The sequence below is a fragment of the Muntiacus reevesi genome, chromosome 1 (genome assembly GCF_963930625.1).
Source record: "Muntiacus reevesi chromosome 1, mMunRee1.1, whole genome shotgun sequence".
Classification (NCBI taxonomy): Eukaryota; Metazoa; Chordata; class Mammalia; order Artiodactyla; family Cervidae; genus Muntiacus; species Muntiacus reevesi.
Window position 1 is genome coordinate 218,811,728 of NC_089249.1, and position 19,945 is coordinate 218,831,672.

Genomic DNA, 19,945 nt, shown 5'->3' on the forward strand with positions numbered 1-19,945 from the left:
ATCAAAAGAAAGAGGGTCTTAAATTATCACTTTCACTGTATGGAAAAGCTAATGAAGGAAATCCATGCATACATTCCATCTCATGACCTCAGTCCTGGGAGCAGTGTGCCACTCCACTCGTTCCTGTTATCAGGAACTGATAAGGAACAGAGGGCTCATGAAAGACAGAACACAGCACACAGGAATCCTACTGTTAAACATTCCCTGACAAGTGTTTTGATAGAGATTGCATTAAATCTGTAGATTGCTTTGATTAGAATACTCAATTTAACAATATTAATTATTCTAATACAAAATCACAGTATAGCTTTCAATTTCTTTGTATTATCTTCAATTTCTTTCATCAATGTTGTATAATTTTCTTAGTATACATCTTTCACCATCTTGGTTAAATTTATTCCTAGATATTTTAATTCTTTTCGATATGATTTTAAACAAGATTTTTTTTAAAACGTTCTCTTTTGAGGATTAGTGTACAGAAACACAAAAGATTTCTGAATATTAATCTTATATCCTGCAATTATGAGGAATTTATTTATTTTAACAGACTCTTTGGAGGCATTAGGGTTTTCTATATAAAGTATTGCAAATAGGAACAGTTTTACTTCTACTCTTCTAATATAGATGTATTTTATTTCTTTTTCTTACCTAATTGCATGAATTCAATGAGCATTCTTGCCTTGTTCCTAAATTTAGAGAAACAGCTTTCATCTTTTTACCATTGAGTATGATGTTAGCTGTGGATTTCTCATAAATGGGCTTTATTGTGCTCACTTATATTCCCTCTATCAGGGATCTTAGTTTTCTGAATGCTGAGTTTTAAGCCAACTTTTTCACTCTCCTCTTTCACTTTCATCAAGAGGCTCTTTAGTTCTTCTTCACTTTCTGCCAAAAGGGTGGTGTCATCTGCATTGCTGAGGTTATTGATATTTCTCCCGGCAATTTTGATTCCAACTTGCTCTTCATCCAGCCTGGCATTTCACATGATGTACTCTGCATATAAATTAAATAATCAGGGTGACAAAATACAGCTTTGATGTACTCCTTTCCCAATTTAGAACCAGTCTGTTTTTCCATGTCCAGTTCTAACTGTTGCTTCCTGACCTGCATACAGATTTCTCAGGAGGCAGGTCAGGTGGTCTGATATTCCCATCTCTTTCAGAATTTTCCACAGTTTGCTGTGGTTCACACAGTCAAAGGCTTTGGCATAGTCAATAAAGCAGAAGTAGATATTTGTTTGGAACTCTCTTGCTTTTGCGATAATCTAACAGATGTTGGCAATTTGAATTCTGGTTCCTCTGCCTTTTCTAAATCCAACTTGAACATCTGGAATTTCACAGTTCATGTACTGTTGAAGCCTGGCTTGGGGAATTTTGAGGACTACTTTGCTAGCATGTGAGATGAGTGCAACTGTGTGGTAGTTTGAGCAATCTTTGGCATTGCCTTTCTTTGAGATTGGAATGAAAACTGACCTTTTCCAGTCCTGTGGCCACTGTTGAGTTTTCCAAATTTGCTGTCATATTGAGTGCAGCACTTTTACAGTATCATCTTTTAAGATTTAAAATAGCTCAACTGGAATTCCATCACTTTCACTAGCCCTGTTCATAGTCATGCTTCCTAAGGCCCACTTGACTTCACGTTCCAGGATGTCTGGCTCTAGGTGAATGATTACACCATTGTGGTTATCTGGGTCATGAAGATCTTTTTTTGTAAAGTTCTTCTGTGTATTCATGCCACTTCTTCTTTATATCTTCTACTTCTGTTAGGTCTATACTGTTTCTGTCCTTTATTGTGCCTATCTTTGCATGAAATATTCCCTTGGTATCTATAATTTCTTGCAGAGATCTCTAGTCTTTCCCATTCTATATTCCCTCTATACCCAGTTCGGTAAAAGTTTTAATCATGATTTTAATCATGAATGAATGTTAAATTTTGTCAAATGCATTTTTCTCATCTGTTGAGATGATCACATTATTTTTATCCTTCCTCTTGCTAATTTTGTATGTCTCACTGATTGATTTGCAAACATTGAATCATTCTTGTGTTTCTTGAATAAATCCAACACAATCATGGTATATAGTTCTTTTAACATATGATTGTATTTGGTTTGCGAGTATTCTGTTGAGAATTTTTGCATCTGCATTCATCAAAATATTCATCTGGGCAATTCCCAGATGGCTCAAGTGGTAAAGAATCTGCTTGTCAAGGCAGGAGACAGAAGAGATGTAGCTTTGATCCCTTGGTCAGGAATATGCCCCGGAATAGGAAAAGGCAACCCACTCCAGTAATCTTGCCTGAAAAATTCTATGGACAGAGGAGTCTGACAGGTTACGGTTCTTGAGGTAGCAAAGAGTTGGACACATCTGAGCATGTACATATCCCCTTCAAAAATACTGTCCAGCACTTAGGATATTCTACTCAATTAAAATAGAAGGTGAGATAAGAATTACCTCATTTAAGCAAATCTAAAAAGTTTTCATCAGTACCAAACCTAAACTAAATGAAATTTTGAAGAGTCTTCTTGAGGTGGAGAGAAGAATCTATGGAAAATAAAAATTCTCAAATTGGATGGAGAAATATTGTTCAAATTATTGCATTTAAGTGTTTATTTAGATTTCTTTTGTGGAGCTATGATGTATTAAAAAGTTAAAGTCATACATTTGGAACACTTTTAAAAAGAAAGGAAAAAAGCACAGAAAATATGGAAAAATCAGCCCTTATCCCAGTACTTTGGCCAGCATACATTTTAAGCTTAATATGTGGTTTTTAAATGATAGAATATTGACAATTTATTAATTCATTCAATAAATTTTTGTATATCATCAATGCCTGATGGTATCTGAATTCTGTTTGGTTAAAACAAAATCTTTTACTTTATGCATGACAATTAACAAGTGCCTATTTATGTACAGTAATTCTAATGACAACGAATTCCAATTAAGTGTCTTCTAAATTAGGAACTCTATGACCCTGTTTTTTTTCATTTTGAAATACAAACAGCCCCTAGAAGGGTAAATTAGTGAATCATTGAAAACCTCAAGGAGAATCTTCATTGATCAGATTGGAAAAAAGAAATCATGAGAAAGTATATTCTAGGGAAACAGAAAAAGAAAAGAAGATAGGGGACACTGAAATTAAATTTTTCCTGATTCACAATCTATACTGTTAAGTAATTATAACTTCCAAATTTGAGAGTTTTTGAATACTATCCAGAAATCTCTACATCAGAATCAAAAGAAAAGGTTCCCTTTCTCTGCAAATCTGATTTATTTTATTTTATTATACTTTGTATTTGTAACAAGTTCTACTCTTTGCTTAGTAGTCCTATATGTCAATATCTAACAAAGTTTCTTGAACTTTAAACACTAATATTGAAGAAATGACTTCCGTCAATAATGTCATTAAGCAAGTATGAGGCTCATAGTCTGAGATATTTTATATGAACCCTTACATAGAAACAAGAGAATACACTATTTTTGAGGATTTGATACTAGTGGGAAAAGACTAGTCCAAGAAATGCTATGTTTGTACAATGCACATAGTGAAAAATTTGATTAACTGAATCATGGCCTTTGGTCTCTGATGAATTATTCTGTAACCATTATATAATCATTCAAGTCACTGTTTCCTCTGGTTGTAGCTTCATCATTCAGTGTTTGATTGATTCTCATAATAATGATTTTAATTAATGAGAATAAACCTAAGAGTAATATGCACAACATACACTTTTCTGAATGTAGGTGAGGATTACATTGCTCTACATGTACGTGAATGGCAAAACAGAAGGCTTTAGAGAATCTTGCTCTGGCTCAGAGGGCCAGGATCAGTAGTTCTAGTACTCCACATAGACATATATAGCATGCTTATGCTACCTGGACTCACTGGAGAGGCCGAACCTTTCCATTGTAAGGGGCTTTCAACCTTCTTGGCACCTCCTTTCTCTTCTGGAGAACTCAGGAAATTTGCATGTCAGATCATGGTCAATCCAAGCCCTAGAACTTTCCTGATTATAAAAAATTAAACTGAGAGAATCAGGGATCAGATTATAGAGTTTTGTTCCATCATAAGTCTGGCTTCTGGTCAATTTCCAAATTGTATTCTGTATCTATGACTGTCAATTTTAAAGAAAATGAAGTTTAACAGAAAGGAAAAGCAGGCTTCTTTTTAATAGTAAGAGAAGTGTACCCACTCTCTAGTCCACCATCACTGTAATAAAAACCAAATATCATGAAAAAGAAAATTACAGACCTATATCACTGAGAAACATGGATGCAAATGCTCAACAAAATACTAGTAAACAGAATCCAACAACACATTAAAATGATTATACACCATGATCAGGTGGGATTTATCCGAGAGATGCAAGGGTTTTTCAATATATACAAATCAATGAATGTAATACACCATGTTAACACATTAAAGAATAAAAACTATATGAACATCTAATAGGTGCAATAAAAGCTTTTGACAAAATTTGACACCCATTTGTCATTAAAAAAAAAAAGTACCCAGAAAATGAGCATAGAGGGAAGCTATCTCAACATAATAAAGGCTATATATGACAAACCCACATCAAACATCATTCTCACTGGTGAAAAACCTGAAAGCATTTCCTCTAAGATCAGGAACAAGATAAGGATGTCCACTCTCACCACTGTCATTCAACATAATTTTGGAAGAGTTAGTCATGGCAATATGAAAAGAAAAACAAAGAAAAGGAATCCACGTTGGAAAAGAAGAAGTAAAACTGTTGTTGTTTGCAGATGACATGATACCCTACATTAAAACAAAATCCTAAAGATGCCACCAAAAAACTACTAGAGCTAATTGATGAATTTGGTAGCTACAGGATACAAAGTTAATGCACATAAATCTCTTGAATTCCTATACATTAACAATGAAAGATCAGAAAGAGAAATTAAGGAAGCAATGTCATTTATCATTGCAACAACAAAAAAGTGAAATACCTAGGAATAAACTCACCTAAGGAGGTGAAAGCTGTAGTAAGAAATGGCAAGCCACTCCAGTATTCTTGACTGGAAAATTTCATGGACAGAGGAGCCTGGTGGGCTACAGTCCATGGGGTTTCAAAGAGTTGAATAGGACTACTTAACTGAGCACAAGGAGGCAAAAGACCTGTATTTATAAATCAATAAGACAACACTGATGATGAAAGAAATCAAAGATGACACTAACAAATGGAAAAATATACCATGTTCTTGGGCTGGAAGAATCAATATTGTGAAAAATGACTATGCTACATAAAGAACCTACATATTCAATGTAATCTCTATCAAATTACCAACAACATTTTTTAGAGAATTAGGACAAAAAATGTTACAGTGTGTATGGAAAGGTGAAAGACCCCAAATGTCCAAAGTAATCTTGAGAAAGAAAAATGGAGCTAGAGGAATAAAGCTCCCTGACTTCAGCTGTTGTTCAGTCACTCAGTCATGTCTCACTCTTTGCAACCGCATGAACTGCAGCACGCCAGGCACTGTCTCCTGAGGTTTGGTTAAGCTACTATACTACAAAGCTACAGTAATTAAAACAGTAAAGTACTTGCACAAAACAGAAATATAGATCAATGGAACAGGATAGAAAGCCCAGAGGTAAACCCACGCACCTATGGGCACCAATTCTACGACAAAAGAAGCAAGAATATACAGTGGACAAAAGACTGTCTCTTCAACGAAAGACTGGAAAACTTGACAGCTACATGTAAAAGAATGAAATTAGAACCCTATACCACACACAAAAATAAACTCAAAATAGATTAAAAACTGAAACATAAGACCAGACACTATGCAATTCTTAGAAGAAAACATAGGAAAAGCACTCTTTGACATAAATCACAGGAAGATCATTTTTGACCATCTTCTAGAGTAATGAAAATAAAAACAAAAATAAACAAGTGAGACCTAATTAAACTTAAAAGCTTTTGCATAGCAAAGAAAACCAAAAATGAGGTGAAAAGACAACCTTGAGAACAGGAGAAAAGAAAATGTTTGCAAAAGAAGCAACTGACAAGGGATTAATCTCCAAAATATGCAAACAGCTCGATAACAACAACAACAACAAAAAACCTCACTGTGTGGAAGACCTAAATAGACATTTCTCCAAGAAAGACATACAGATGACCAAGAGGCATATGAAAAATTGCTCAATATCACTAATTATTAGAGAAATGTAGATTAAAACTACAATGAGGTATCACCTCACACCAATCAGAATGGCCATTTCAAAAAATCTACACACAACAAATGCTGGAGAAAAGGCAACCTTCTTGCACTATTGGTGGGAAGGTAAATGGATATAGCCATTATGGAGAACAGTACAGAGTTTCCTTAAAAAACTAAAAATAGAATTACTATATAACCCAGCAATCCCACTCCTGGGCATATACTCTGAAAAACCATAGTTCAAAAGGCACATGCCCCTCAGTGTTCATTATAGTACTATTTACTATAGCCAGAATATGAAAGCAACCTAAATCCAGGTGAGTGGATAATGAAGATGTCATACGTATATACAAAGAAATATTTTTCAGTCATAAAAAGAACAAAGTTGGGTCATTTATACAGATGTGAATGGACATAGAGTCTATCAAAAAGAGTGAATTAGTCAGAGAAAAACACATACCATGCATTAACATGTATGAGTGGAATCTACATATATGGCTGATTCAGTTCACTGTGCAGCAAAAATTAACACAAATTGTATCCCATTTTTTGAAAAATGTTAAGGAAAGCTAAAATGGAGACAAAAAAATTTGGAGAGAGGTAACAATCTCTTTTCTTCTTGTGTGTTTTCTAGTTGCTTGAAAGACAATCAAAAGGAGCTTGGGAAGGTAAGCCCAGATGTGAAAAGAAAACGGTAAGAACACAGCATTTCAGAGCATTTCCCCCAGAGATTTACTTCCAGAATCTCTGTACCATGAGAGCTAATGTCCTATCTTAGATCTCTTAGAGCCCCAATGATAAAATTCTTTGGCTATTGCCTCTAAGACTTGGCAGAAAGTTAGATGGAGACTCTAAACATGAAAACTGGGTCATTAGTACACATATTTTGTTTCTTAATAGTTATATAATGCAAATGCATGAGTGAATAGCTGATATAAAGGATATTTGTTTCTGGTTGGTTATTTGGAATGACCACACTTCTAACCTATTCCACATACTTAGAATAATTTGGGAAAATATAAATCTATTCATGTCTTTCCCTTAAAACCCATCTATGTTTTTCTATTACACCCAGAATAAAATCCAAACTTTTCACCATGGACTAAAATTCAACATAGATTGACTCCTGTGTATGTCTCCAATATCATTCCTCACCCTGCATTCTCACCTGTTTTCTCCCAGGAAGTCATATCCTCCAAGCCACTAATCATCTTCACCTCGGGGCCCTGGCTCATGCTGTTTTGCTAGTGCACATGGGTTTCATTTTCCTTGTTTGTGACAGAAAATAACTCCTCTGGAGATGCTGGCTCTTATGATTTCTATGAGCTCCTTGACTAGACTATGTAAGAATGCTGTTTCCATACCATGTCGATTTTCTACAACTGCCCCTCTCTTTATATTTTGCTGTTGTTCAGTTGCTCAGTTGTGTCTGACTCCTTGTGACCCCATGGATTGTAGCACGTCAGGCTTCCCTGTCCTTCACTACCCTTGGAGTTTGCTCAAACTCACATCCATTGAGTCGATGATGCCATCCACCCCCATCTCCTCCTGCCCTCCATCTTTCCCAGCATCAGGGTCTTTTCCAATGAGTCGGCTCTTTGCATCAGGAAACCAAAGTATTGGAGCTTCAGCTTCAGTGTCAGTCCTTTCAATGAAAATGCAAGATTTACTACCTTTGGGATTGACTGGTTTGATTTTCTTGCAGTCCAAGGTACTCTCAAGAGTCTTCTCCAGCACCACAATTTGAAAGAATCAATTCATATTTTTCTATGCCTTTCTCTTAACTTGTAACTTTATATTGTTAGTTTGACTTTTTACATTCCATCTTCCTCTATAGACTAAGTGCTTATGAAGGCTTTAACCACTGCTTGAACTTGTTAGTGTCTATCAGTTGCCCAACCCTGACAGGACACTCATGGGGGGAAAAAAAAAGGCAGTGCAAAAGCAATCTATATCTGGACACTCATATCTTGCCACTGCTTAGATTAACAGAAACACCATGACTTGTTTGTCAGTCATGAGATTTTCATATCTTTGTACTCAACCCATTTCCTAATCATTTCATCTCAAGCTCTGTGTTTCTGTCTCTGAGATGACCCTTTCCAGTCTTACAAAGTGTGAAGGTATGGGGGATGGAGAGGAAGACCTTGATGTTTGTTGGTGACAGGAAATAATTTTTGAGGAATCAGTCATTTCCTAAGTTGCAGCTATGCTTTCTCTGCACAAAGGAAAGTGTAGAAATAGTGGAGTGGCTATGCCTTCACTGTGCCTCTTCGCAAGTCCCCTTTACATTTTGTAGCTGGAGAAGAGGTAGAAAATATCTTTCGATGTTTCTGCACTAATGTTCTGATTGCATTCTATATCTGTAATGTTTTCCCATGGATGTTCCAGGATTCATTATTCTTGAAGTTCAGAAGCTATTACACATCAGTGTTCCCTATGATTTGTGTTTCTTTCACCCATAAAATCAATTTTCAGATTCAAGTCTTTATTTCAGGTGTTTGTTTTAAATAATATCTTTGGATATTTTTGTTTTAATTGTTTGGTTCTCATGACCTGAAATAACAACTATGTGTATATTAAGATTTCTTTTTTTTTCATAATTATCATTCTTTTTCTAACCACTCTACCTCTTTATTTTCTACCACTTACCTTTTAGTCTCAAGTATGTTTTTTATGCTACTGCTTTTTTTTTTTTTTTTACTTTTCCGTGCTTTTAATACTATTTTACTTTCTCTAAAAGCTTTGCCATTTCTCTCAATTCCCCCCCCCCCCGATTTATACTAGTCCACTTTCCTGCTCCATGTATATTATGTTAATAATTTTGTTCTTTACTTGTCTTTATTACATTGTTTCTATTATCTATCTATCTATCTATCTATCTATCTATCTACCTACCTATCTATATGTGCAGTCCTTGCTTGCAACTTTGTGCTTAGGACCTTGCTGTGCAAGCATGTCATTTGTGAGATAAAGCAGTGTGTGTGTTTGTCCATTGGTTTAGCGAGAGTGCTTCCCTGGAGGTTCAGACGGTAAAGGTTCTGCCTAGAATGCAGGAGACACGGGTTTGATCCCTGGGTTGGGAATATCCCCTAGAGAAGAGAATAGCTGTCCACTCTAGTATTCTTGCCCAGAGAATCCCATGGACAGAGAAGCCTGGTGGGCTATAATCCATGGGGTCACAAAAAGTCAAACATGATTGAGCATCTAACACTTTTACTTTTTGGGAGAGAAGAGATAATCTAAGACTCAGGCTTTGATTTTAGTATGTTTTCTCTGATTGCCTCCTCACTGAATATTTTCTTCCCTCTGCTCTGAGCACATCTCTGTTTTATATTCATTACCCTCTTTGAGTTGGGAATATCATTATAGGTTGTATCCTTTGCCACTTCCATTTTTTCCCTTAAGAGTCTGGGAAAAGGAAACAAAAGTTGTGTTGGCAACTTCACGCCCTCTTTGTCTCTCCTTTGTTATGTGGTGTGGAATTATGTGGCTGTAGAGATAATCTCTTATTTCTTTCATCACTAGCCCATACTTTTTATGTCTGTCACTGCAAGTTTGTAATTATAATTTCTAGAACTTATGATTTATCTTTAAAGATGTCCTCACTCATCCAGAACAGCAGAGAAATAAATTGAATTTCAATATTATCCTTTGGGTCATTCTCAGTTTCACTATATTGCACATATGCTTTTCATATATATGATAATATACAATATATGTGGCCTAAATAATTTAGTAATTCCTAAGTACAATAAATTCATAAAATACTTTGTTGGCATTTGTGGAATTTGTTTTCTACTTTTCATTCTTTCCTTAGATTTGTGTGGTTTTCCTTTTTTTCACCTTTATTGAAGCATAATTAAAAAATAAAATTTTAAGACAAAGTTTTAAGATAATTAAAGAGTACTTGATGATTTATGCATACATTTTGAAAGGATTGCCCCACTGATGTAATTAAAACATCCATCATCTCACATATTTACCTTTTTAAAATGTGAGAGCCTATTTCAATTATACTAAACAGCATTAACTATATTTCACGGTTTTTCTGAAAAGGGAGTAGCAAGCATTTAATTTTATTTAACCTTTGAACTATAAATTTAGAATGAGCTTAGGTTAAGGGCAATGAAATAGTTCTTTCAAGTGCAACTTTGGCTTCAGGGAACTGGAGTCTCATGTTATTATCTTTTTCCTTTGTAGGCAGGAAGTGACTACATATGAGATAGAAAATCAAGGTCAAGATAAGAAGAAAAGTAAGTCATTGCTTCATGATATTTTTCATACTAGGGATGTTGTAAATATACAAATTAGCTGATGTTCTGATACTATGTTCCAGGTGGAAGAAATTCTGCTTGGAGTCCTTATAGGGATGTGCTAGTCCTTTACTTATTTTTGTCTCATGAAACTGATCTCATTAATCTTTGTATTACAGTAGTATTTGAACATGATTTATTTCTGGCAGCATTTCATAGATTTCTAGGGGAAGGAATTAACCAAACGCTGCCAATTTTAATTTATATATTGAAATTTTAAAATAGGGTCACATTATCTGTTTTTTTAAAGCATTTACTCCATTTGATATAGTATCTAGGTGTTGTTGCTTAGTTGCTTGGTTGTGTTGACTCTTTGTGACCCCAAGGACTGTAGCCCACCAGGCTCCTCTGTCTATGGGATTTCCCAGGCAAGAATATTGCAATGGGTTGCCATTTCCTTCTCCGGGGGATCTGTCCAATCCAGGGATTGAAACTGTGTCTCCTGCATTGGCAGGCAATTCTTTACCACTGTAATAATCATGCAATTACTCAAAATGAACAATTATGAAGAAAAACTCACATTTTCTTATCACTATTGCTTTAACTGTCCTCTCATCTTACAGTCAAACTTCTTGAAAGAATTGTATGGCCTCATTATTTGGGACTTTGCATTTCCCAGTCTAAGCTCAGAGTAGTTTACTTCTGGTACTACTGTTCCACTAAGCATATTCAATGGACTATGAAACGATACATTTTACCAGACTGCATCACAGTCATAATTAGAATAACAACACAGTCATAATTAGAATAACAAGCTTAAAGAGCATCATAGTGCATTGCATATGTAATTGTTATATGAGAATTACTTCTATTTTATATATGTATATGGTTGCACTGAACCAGGATATAAAATATACTTTTAAGTATGGATCACATTAAAAAAGTTGAATGTCTCTGTTCAGATGTAACTACAGGCTCTAAAAGACAATATTCAATTTTAATCTCCATCACTGTATCTTTAGCACTTGAAAATGTTGCTCAGCATCTCCCTCCTGAAATTCTTCCTTCCTTCATTTATTTGACACCACACTCTACTCTGGATCCTCAATTGTTGACCATTGCTCTACTGTCTGATGCTATCCTGTTTCAGTACACCTGGAATGCTGGTGCTTGAACAAGACTTGGAAACTTTCTACTATTTTGAGGAGCTTCTGTATGATGGATTTTATTTTATTTTTTTCTAATCTTTGGTAGAAATTTCTAGGGGAAAGTATCTGGGGAAAATGTTTATTGTAAGAACTTTTTTCACTTCTAGATGCAAATGCTTTTGTAGTTAGAGATTATTCACATTTTCTGTTTCATCTTGTCAGTTTTGCAAGTTAAATTTCTCATCAAACTTATCCTTTTTAATTAAAATTCCGAGTCCTAAACTTAAAATTGTAAGTATTTAATGTTTGCGGGATCTATAGTGATGCCCTCTTGCTATTCCTTTGAGCCCAATTCCAACTGATATATGGCTTACTCAAATCCTAAGAGATTCACCAAATACTGTGTCACTTTTATTTACAGGAAGAGTAGATGCAAATTGATTGAGGTGGCCGCTGCTGCTGCTGCTAGTCGCTTCAGTTGTGTCTGACTCTGTGCGACCCCATGGAAGGCAGCCCACCAGGCTCCCCTGTCCCTGGGATTCTCCAGGCAAGAACACTGGAGTGGGTTGCCATTTCCTTCTCCAATACACGAAAGTGGAAAGTGAATGTGAAGTCGCTCAGTCGTGTCCAACTCTTAGCGACCCCATGAACTGAAGCCTACCAGGCTCCTCCATCCATGGGATTTTCCAGGGAAAAGAGTACTGGAGTGGGGTGCCATTGCCTTCTCCAGATTGAGGTGGGGCTATCCTGAAATAATTCAGGCTACTGACCACCCACCCTCCAAAACTTCGCCAAGGTGAAGGTTCCTTCATTTTCCTTTGGCAAACTATATATCTAAAGTATTCCAGGGTACCTGTCCCTTTATGTTCACCAGGATCTATCAGCCTTATGTCCTCTATATAGTAGATTATTTTTATGTCCTGCAGATATATGAAATGATCAAAGTTCCTGCAAAGCAGATATTGACAGAAAGACAGAAATTGATAAAGCCCTGAAATACACCAATGAAGCACGAAAGCAAATGTATCTAAATATCTGCCAGTGCACTGCTTTAGTGAATTAACAGGCTCATCTGCAACAGTAAATGCAAATGAAGTTATCTAATTAAATTTGTGAAAATGTCCAAAACCCAGCCGCATTTACTGAGGCCAAAAAAGGAAATTAAGTGAAAAAGTTATCAAAATTACCACCTCTGCATCTTTTTGATATTAAAGTCAGTAATTTTCTGGTTTTATTTTATTGCTTTCAGTCAGTTTACATTTCATTTGGACCACAGCCAGTTGAGGAGAATCTACATGATGCTGCTGCAAATTGGTCAACGTATCTGCTTTCACCCTTGTTTTAGTCATGGTGATATTCATTGGATATATTTATGGACTCCTTCAACACACTATGACATAGACACAGGAAAAAATTCCCTTCTTCTATTAGTGGGCTAAGGTAAAATAAGACTCTTTTAGGGAAATTTCCTTGGTCCTTTAAACAGCTCTTGAACCACAAATTTGAAGTATCATATTCTCTGTTTATGTGCTCCAAAAACAATCAGATAATCAGTAGTCTTCATATTTCTCATTCTTTCTCAAAAGGTCTGTTAGAGCAGTCATTTAGGCTAGTCTTTTTCACTCAAGTGACCACAGGTAAATTTTAATAAGTCTTTTGCCATTTGTACTGTGGACTACTTGTGTCTCATTTTTTAATACTGATGGGATCTGCTCTGCCTCTAAACCTAATCAGCTGATGTACCTAAGTCCAGATTCTCATACCTTTGAAAGTTTGTTACTTCAACCATTCCTGGTTCCAACAATTACAGATCAGTCATAATTATTGGGTTGACTTGCAGGAAAGATGTGGCAGTCTATTAATGGTGTGTGAATCATAATAGAGCCAGAAGACTTACCAAAATACAAACAGCAAGAAAAATTCACAATTTAGAAAGCAATGTGATGCTTACCATGTGTTATTTCATGGACATAGGCAAAGGAAGGTTTTCTTTGCCATTTTCTGAGATATTGGGGCAAGGATGAGAAGGTTATAGAAGTATATTCATTTAAATATTCTTACATTCCTAAATCTTTAGATATTTTCCTTTTTTGGCTTTATAACAAGGAATACATGGGTAGTAGGTAGAATAAGGGGTTTCACAGGTGTCTCAGCAGTAAAGAATTTTCCTGCCAATACAGGAGATGTGGGTTCAATCCCCGAGTTGGGAAGATCCCCTGGAGGAGGAAATGGCAACCTTTTCCAATACTCTTGCTTGGAAAATCCCATGGACGGAGGAGCCTGGTGGACTATAGCTCATGGGGTCACAAAGAGTTGGACAGGACTGAGCTATCGAGTATGCAAACAGGTATTAACAGAATAAAGGCCCCCAAAGATATCCAAATTTGACTATGTTTTTAAATGTCAAAAGGGAGTTTACATATGTGATTCAAGGTTTCTAGGTGGGGAGATGAACAAATGCTCTTAAAATGTAGAAGAGAGAAGTAGAAGTGATGCAGCACAGTATCAGAGTGATGATGCTGCATAAGAAAAACTCAAACAGCTATTGCTTGTTTGTAGCAGTGGAAAGGGATAATGATCCAAGGAATGAGTGCAGCTTCCAGAAGCTGGAAAAGGCAAAGAAATTGAGTCTCCTTTAGAATTTCCAGAAAGGAATGCAGCCATGTCAACATCTTAATTTTGGCCCAGTGAGACTCAGAATTCTAATATCTAAAACTGTAAGATATTAGTAATAAACTTGCATTGTTTTAAGCCATCAAGTTTGCGATAACTTCTTACAGCAGTTTTTGTTCAGTCACTCAGTCATATCTGATTCTGCGACTCCATGGATGGCAGCACGCCAGACTTTCCTGTCCTTAACTCCCAGAGATTGCTCAAACTCATGTCCATTAAGTCGATGATGCCATCCAACCATCTCATCCTCTGTTGCCCCTTTCTCATCCTGCCCTCAATCTTTCCCAGCATCAGGGTCTTTCCAGTGGGTCAGCTCTTTGCATCTGTTTTGCAGAAAGTTTTCACTTTCATCTCAGGTTCACAAGATTTGTTAACAAAATAAGCCACTGGTTGTATAGAAATAAATAATACAGATATTTATTAGAGAAATATCTAGCTTACTTTCAATATACTAACATTAAAAGAAAGGAAAAATAGAAAGAGCAGAAGATACATCACCAAATTGGGCTTTGGCCAACATTCAGACTCAATCAGCTCTGGGAAGTCCCATGTCACAGCACATCTAGAGTCCCAATTGGGAAAGGGTCCCAGGCAGCATATCTAATCCATGGGTGAGACTTCAAAGACTGCAGTTTGGGTCTCCCATTTATAATCCCAGTACAGATGCAAACTGATATCATCATCAATCTGTGACCAAATTGCAAGCCTAGTTTCATGTTAATTCTGTTTGATTTTTCTTGTAAAACTTGGAATGTTGTTAAGCCTGGGGCTTGGTTGGCCAGGCCCCCTTCAGGGGCTCAACAATCTCAAGATTCTTCCCAATTTTATCTAAGGTACTGAAAGTCCTGCACTCACAGCAGGCAGTCACTCCCAGTCTCTCCCGGTCAGGGCAGTGTCCAGGCAGGTTAGAAGCAAAGTCAGAGGCCTGCTCTGCTTTGTCTCTGAAACCTAAACAAGATTGTGTGTGTGTGTGTGTGTGTGTGTGTGTGTGTGTGTGTGTGTGCGCGCGCGCGCGCGCGTGCGCACGTGTACTTAATCTCTCAGTCATGTCCGACTGTTGCAACGCCATAGACTGTAACCTGCCAGGCTACTTTCTCCATGGGATTCTCCAGGCAAGAAAACTGGAGTGGGTTGCCATTTCCTTCCCCAGGGGATCTTCCTGACCCAGGAATGGAATCCAGTTCTCCTGCATTGGAGGCAGACTACTGACTGAGTTTACAACGGAAGTTTAACTTCCCTAACAGCATCAGGTGGCCAAAGTATTGAAGCTTCAGTATCAGTCCTTCCAGTGAGTATTCAGGGTCTATTTTCTTTGGGATTGACTGGTTTGATCTCCTTGCTGTACAAGGGACTCTCAAAGAGTCTTCATAAGCACCACAGTTTAAAAGCATCAGTTCTTTGGCACTCAGCCTTCAGTTATGGTCCAGCTCTCACAACCATATCACTACTGGAAAAACCATATCTTTGACTATACAGACTTTTGTCAGTAAAGTGATGTCTCTGTTTTTTAGTACACTATGGTTGTTATAGCTTTTCTTCCAGGGAGCAAGCGTCTTTTAATTTCATGGCAGCAGTAATAGGAGACAATTACAACCTGAAGCAGTAATGCCTTTTTATACAGGCCATTACTGAGATCAATTTAGGATCTAGTTAATAATTAGATGTGCCTCTCAACTCTGTGAATTGCAGTATTGAGTTCAGACTTTCTGATAAGTGCATCAGTATCTAGACATTCATTCCGTTCCATACCATATGTGTGCTTTCTTTCATAATCTAGGACTCAGAATCAATTCAATAACAACACAGTGTTGCTGAATTCACACTTTTGTTTGTTTGATTTGGGCAGGTTGTGAATACATATTAATAGAGTAAATAAAAAGGAAAATATTCTCTTTCTTTTTTAAAAATTTATTTATTTTAATTGGAGGCTAATTACTTTGCAATATGGTAGTGGTTTTTGCCATACATTGACATGAATCAGCCATGGGTGTACGTGTGTTCCCCATCATGAACCCCCCTCCCAACTCCCTCCCCATCATCCCTCAGGATCATCCTAGTGCACCAGCCCTGAGCACCCTATCTCATGCATCAAACCTGGACTGGAGATCTGTTTCACATATGATAATATACATGTTTCAATGCTATTCTCTCTAATCATCCCACCCTAGCCTTCTCCCACAGAGTCCAAAAGACTGTACGATAGATCTATGTCTCTTTTGCTGTCTCGCATATAGGGTCATCGTTACCATCTTTCTAAATTCCATATATATATATGCTTTAATATACTTTATTGGTGTTTTTCTTTTTGACTTACTTCACTCTGTATAATAGGCTCCAGTTTCATCCACCTCATTAGAACTGATTCAAATGCATTCTTTTCAATGGCTGAGTAATATTCCATTGTGTATATGTACCACAGCTTTCTTATCCATTAGTCTGCCAATGGACATCTAGGTTGCTTCCATGTCCTGGCTATTACAAACAGTGCTGTGATGAACATTGGGGTACATGTGTCTATTTCACTTCTGGTTTCCTCGGTGTGTATGCCCAGCAGTGGGATTACTGGATCATGTGGCAGGTCTATTTGCAGTTTTTTAGGGAATCTCCACACTGTTCTCCATAGTGGCAGTGTACTAGTTTGCATTCCTACCAATAGTGTAAGAGGGTTTCCTTAATTTCTCCACATCCTCTCCAGCATTTATTGTTTGTAGACTTTTGGATAGCAGCCATTCTGACTGGCATGAGATAGTACCTCACTGTGGTTTTGATTTGCATTTCTCTGCTAATGAGTGATGTTGAGCATCTTTTCATGTGTTTGTTAGCCATCTGTATGTCTTCTTTGGAGAAATGTCTTTTTAGTTCTTTGGCCCATTTTTTGATTGCATCATTTACTTTTCTGGAATTGAGCTACAGGAGTTGCTTATATACTTTTGAGATTAATTCATTGTCAGTTGCTTCATTTGCTATTTTCTCCCATTCTGAAGGCTGTCTTTTCACCTTGCTTATAGTTTCCTTCATTGTGCAAAAGCTTTTAAGTTTAATTAGGTCCCATTTGTTTACTTTTGCTTTTATTTCCATTACTCTGGGAGGTGGGTCATAGAGGATACTGCTGTGATTTATGTCAGAGAGTGTTTTGCCTATATTTTCCTCTAGGAGGTTTATACTTTCTGGTCTTATGTTTAGATCTTTAATCCATTATGTTTAGATCTTATGTTTAGATCTTTAATCCATTTTGAGTTTATTTTTGTGTATGGTGTTAGAAAGTGCTCTGGTTTCATTCTTTTACAAGTGGTTGACCAGTTTTCCCAGCACCACTTGTTAAAGAGATTGTCTTTCTCCATTGTATATTCTTGCCTCCTTTGTCAAAGATAAGGTGTCCATAGGTGCGCGGATTTATCTCTGGGCTTTCTATTTTGTTCCATTGATCTATATTTCTGTCTTTGTGCCAGTACCATACTGTCTTGATGACTGTGGCTTTGTAGTGTAGCCTGAAGTCAGGCAGGTTGATTCGTCCAGTTCCATTCTTCTTTCTCAAGATTGCTTTGGCTATTCGAGGTTTTTTGTATTTCCATACAAATTGTGAAATTATTTGTTCTAGTTCTGTGAAAAGTTACCATTGGTAGCTTGATAGGGGTTGCATTGAATCTACAGATTACTTTTGGTAGTATACTCATTTTCACTATTTTGATTCCTCCATGAACATTAACATGGTATATTTCTCCACCTATTTGTGTCCTCTTTGATTTCTTTCATCAGTGTTTTATAGTTTTCTATATATAGGTCTTTTGTTTCTTTAGGTAGATTTATTCCTAAGTATTTTATTCTTTTTGTTGCAATGGTGAATGGAATTGTTTCCTTAATTTCTTTTTTTGTTTTCTCATTGTTAGTGTATAGGAATGCAAGGGATTTCTGTGTGTTAATTTTATATCCTGCAACTTTAGTATATTCATTGATTAGCTCTAGTAATTTTCTGGTGCACTCTTTAGGGTTTTCTATGTAGAGGATCATGTCATCTGCAAACAGTGAGAGTTTTACTTCTTATTTTCCAATCTTGATTTCTTTTATTTCTTTTTATTCTCTGTTTGCTGTGGCTAAAACTTCCAAAACTATGTTGAATAGTAATGGTGAGAGTGGGAACCCTTGTCTTGTTCCTGACTTTAGGGGAAATGCTTTCAATTTTTCACCATTGATAATAATGTTTGCTGTGGGTTTATCATATATAGCTTTTATTAAGTTGAGGTATGTTCCTTCTAAGCCTGCTTTCAGGACGATTTTTAATCATAAATGCGTATTGAATTTTGTCAAAGGCTTTCTCTGCATCTATTGAGATAATCACACGGGTTTTATCTTTCGATTTGTTAATGTGATATATTACATTGATTGATTTGTGGATATTAAGAATCCTTGCATCCCTGGGATAAATCCCACTTGGTCATGATGTATGACCTTTTTAATATGCTGTTGGATTCTGTTTGCTTGGATTTTGTTAAGGAGTTTTGCATCTATGTTCATCAGTGATATTGGCCTTTTCTTTTCTTTCTTTCTTTCTTTTTTTTTTTTTTTGTGTGTGGCATCTTTGTCTGGTTTTGGTATTAGGGTGATTGCAGCCTCACAGAATGAGTTTGGAAGTTTACCTTCCTCTGCAATTTTCTGGAACAGTTTGAGTAGGATAGGTGTTAGCTCTTCTCTAAATTTTTGGTAGAATTCAGCTGTGAAGCCATCTGGTCCTGGGCTTCTGTTTGCTGGAAGATTTCTGACTCAGTTTCAAAATCCGTGCTTGTGATGGGTATGTTAAGATTTTCTATTTCTTCCTGGTTCAGTTTTGGAAAGTTATACTTTTCTAGAAATTTTTCTATTTCTTCTGAGTTGTCCAATTTATTGGCATATAGTTGCTGATAGTAGTCTGTTATCATCCTTTGTATTTCTGTGTTGTCTGTTGTGTTTTCTCCATTTTCATGTCTAATTTTGTTGATTTGATCCTTCTCCCTTTGTTTCTTAATGAGTCTGGTTAATGGTCTGTCTATTTTATTCATCTTCTCAAAGAACCAGCTTTTAGCTTTGTTCATTTTTGCTATGGTCTCTTTTGTTTCTTTTGCATTTATTTCTGCCCTAATTTTTAAGATTCCTTCCTTCTACTAACACTGGGGTTCTTCATTTCTTCTTTTTCTAGTTGCTGTAGGTGTGAATGAGTGAGTGAAGTCGCTCAGTCATGTCTGACTCTTTGCGACCCCGTGGACTGTAGCCTACCAGGCTCCTCCATCCATGGGATTCTCTAGGCAAGAATACTGGAGTGGGTTGCCATTTCCTTGCTGTAGGTATAGAGTTAGGTTATTTATTTGACTTTTTTTCTTGTTTCTTGAGGTAAGCCTGTATTGCTATGAAACTTCCCCTTAGCACTGTTTTTACAGTGTCCCATAGGTTTTGGGTTGTTGTGTTTTAATTTTCATTTGTTTCTATGCATATTTTGATTTCTTTTTTGATTTTTTTGGTGATTTGTTGGTTATTCAGAAGCGTGTTGTTTAGCTTCCATATGATGGAATTTTTAATAGTTCTTTTTCTTGTAGCTGACATCTAATCTTACTGCATTGTGGTCAGAAAAGATGCTTGGAATGATTTCAATTTTTTTGAATTTACCAAGGCTAGATTTATGGCCAAGGATGTGATCTATCCTGGAGAAGGTTCTGTG

The 19,945-nt window shown here is 36.5% G+C and overlaps 1 protein-coding gene across 1 annotated transcript in view; it reads left to right on the plus strand.

Moving 5' to 3' along the window:
- GCSAML (germinal center associated signaling and motility like) overlaps positions 1-19,945 on the plus strand; it is a 48,461-nt gene that overhangs the window by 19,378 nt on the left and 9,138 nt on the right. Inside the window, exons 2-3 of the mRNA XM_065934876.1 lie at positions 6,817-6,876; positions 10,386-10,438. Coding sequence (XP_065790948.1) covers positions 6,817-6,876; positions 10,386-10,438 — 113 coding nt within the window. The remainder of the gene's footprint in view (positions 1-6,816; positions 6,877-10,385; positions 10,439-19,945) is intronic.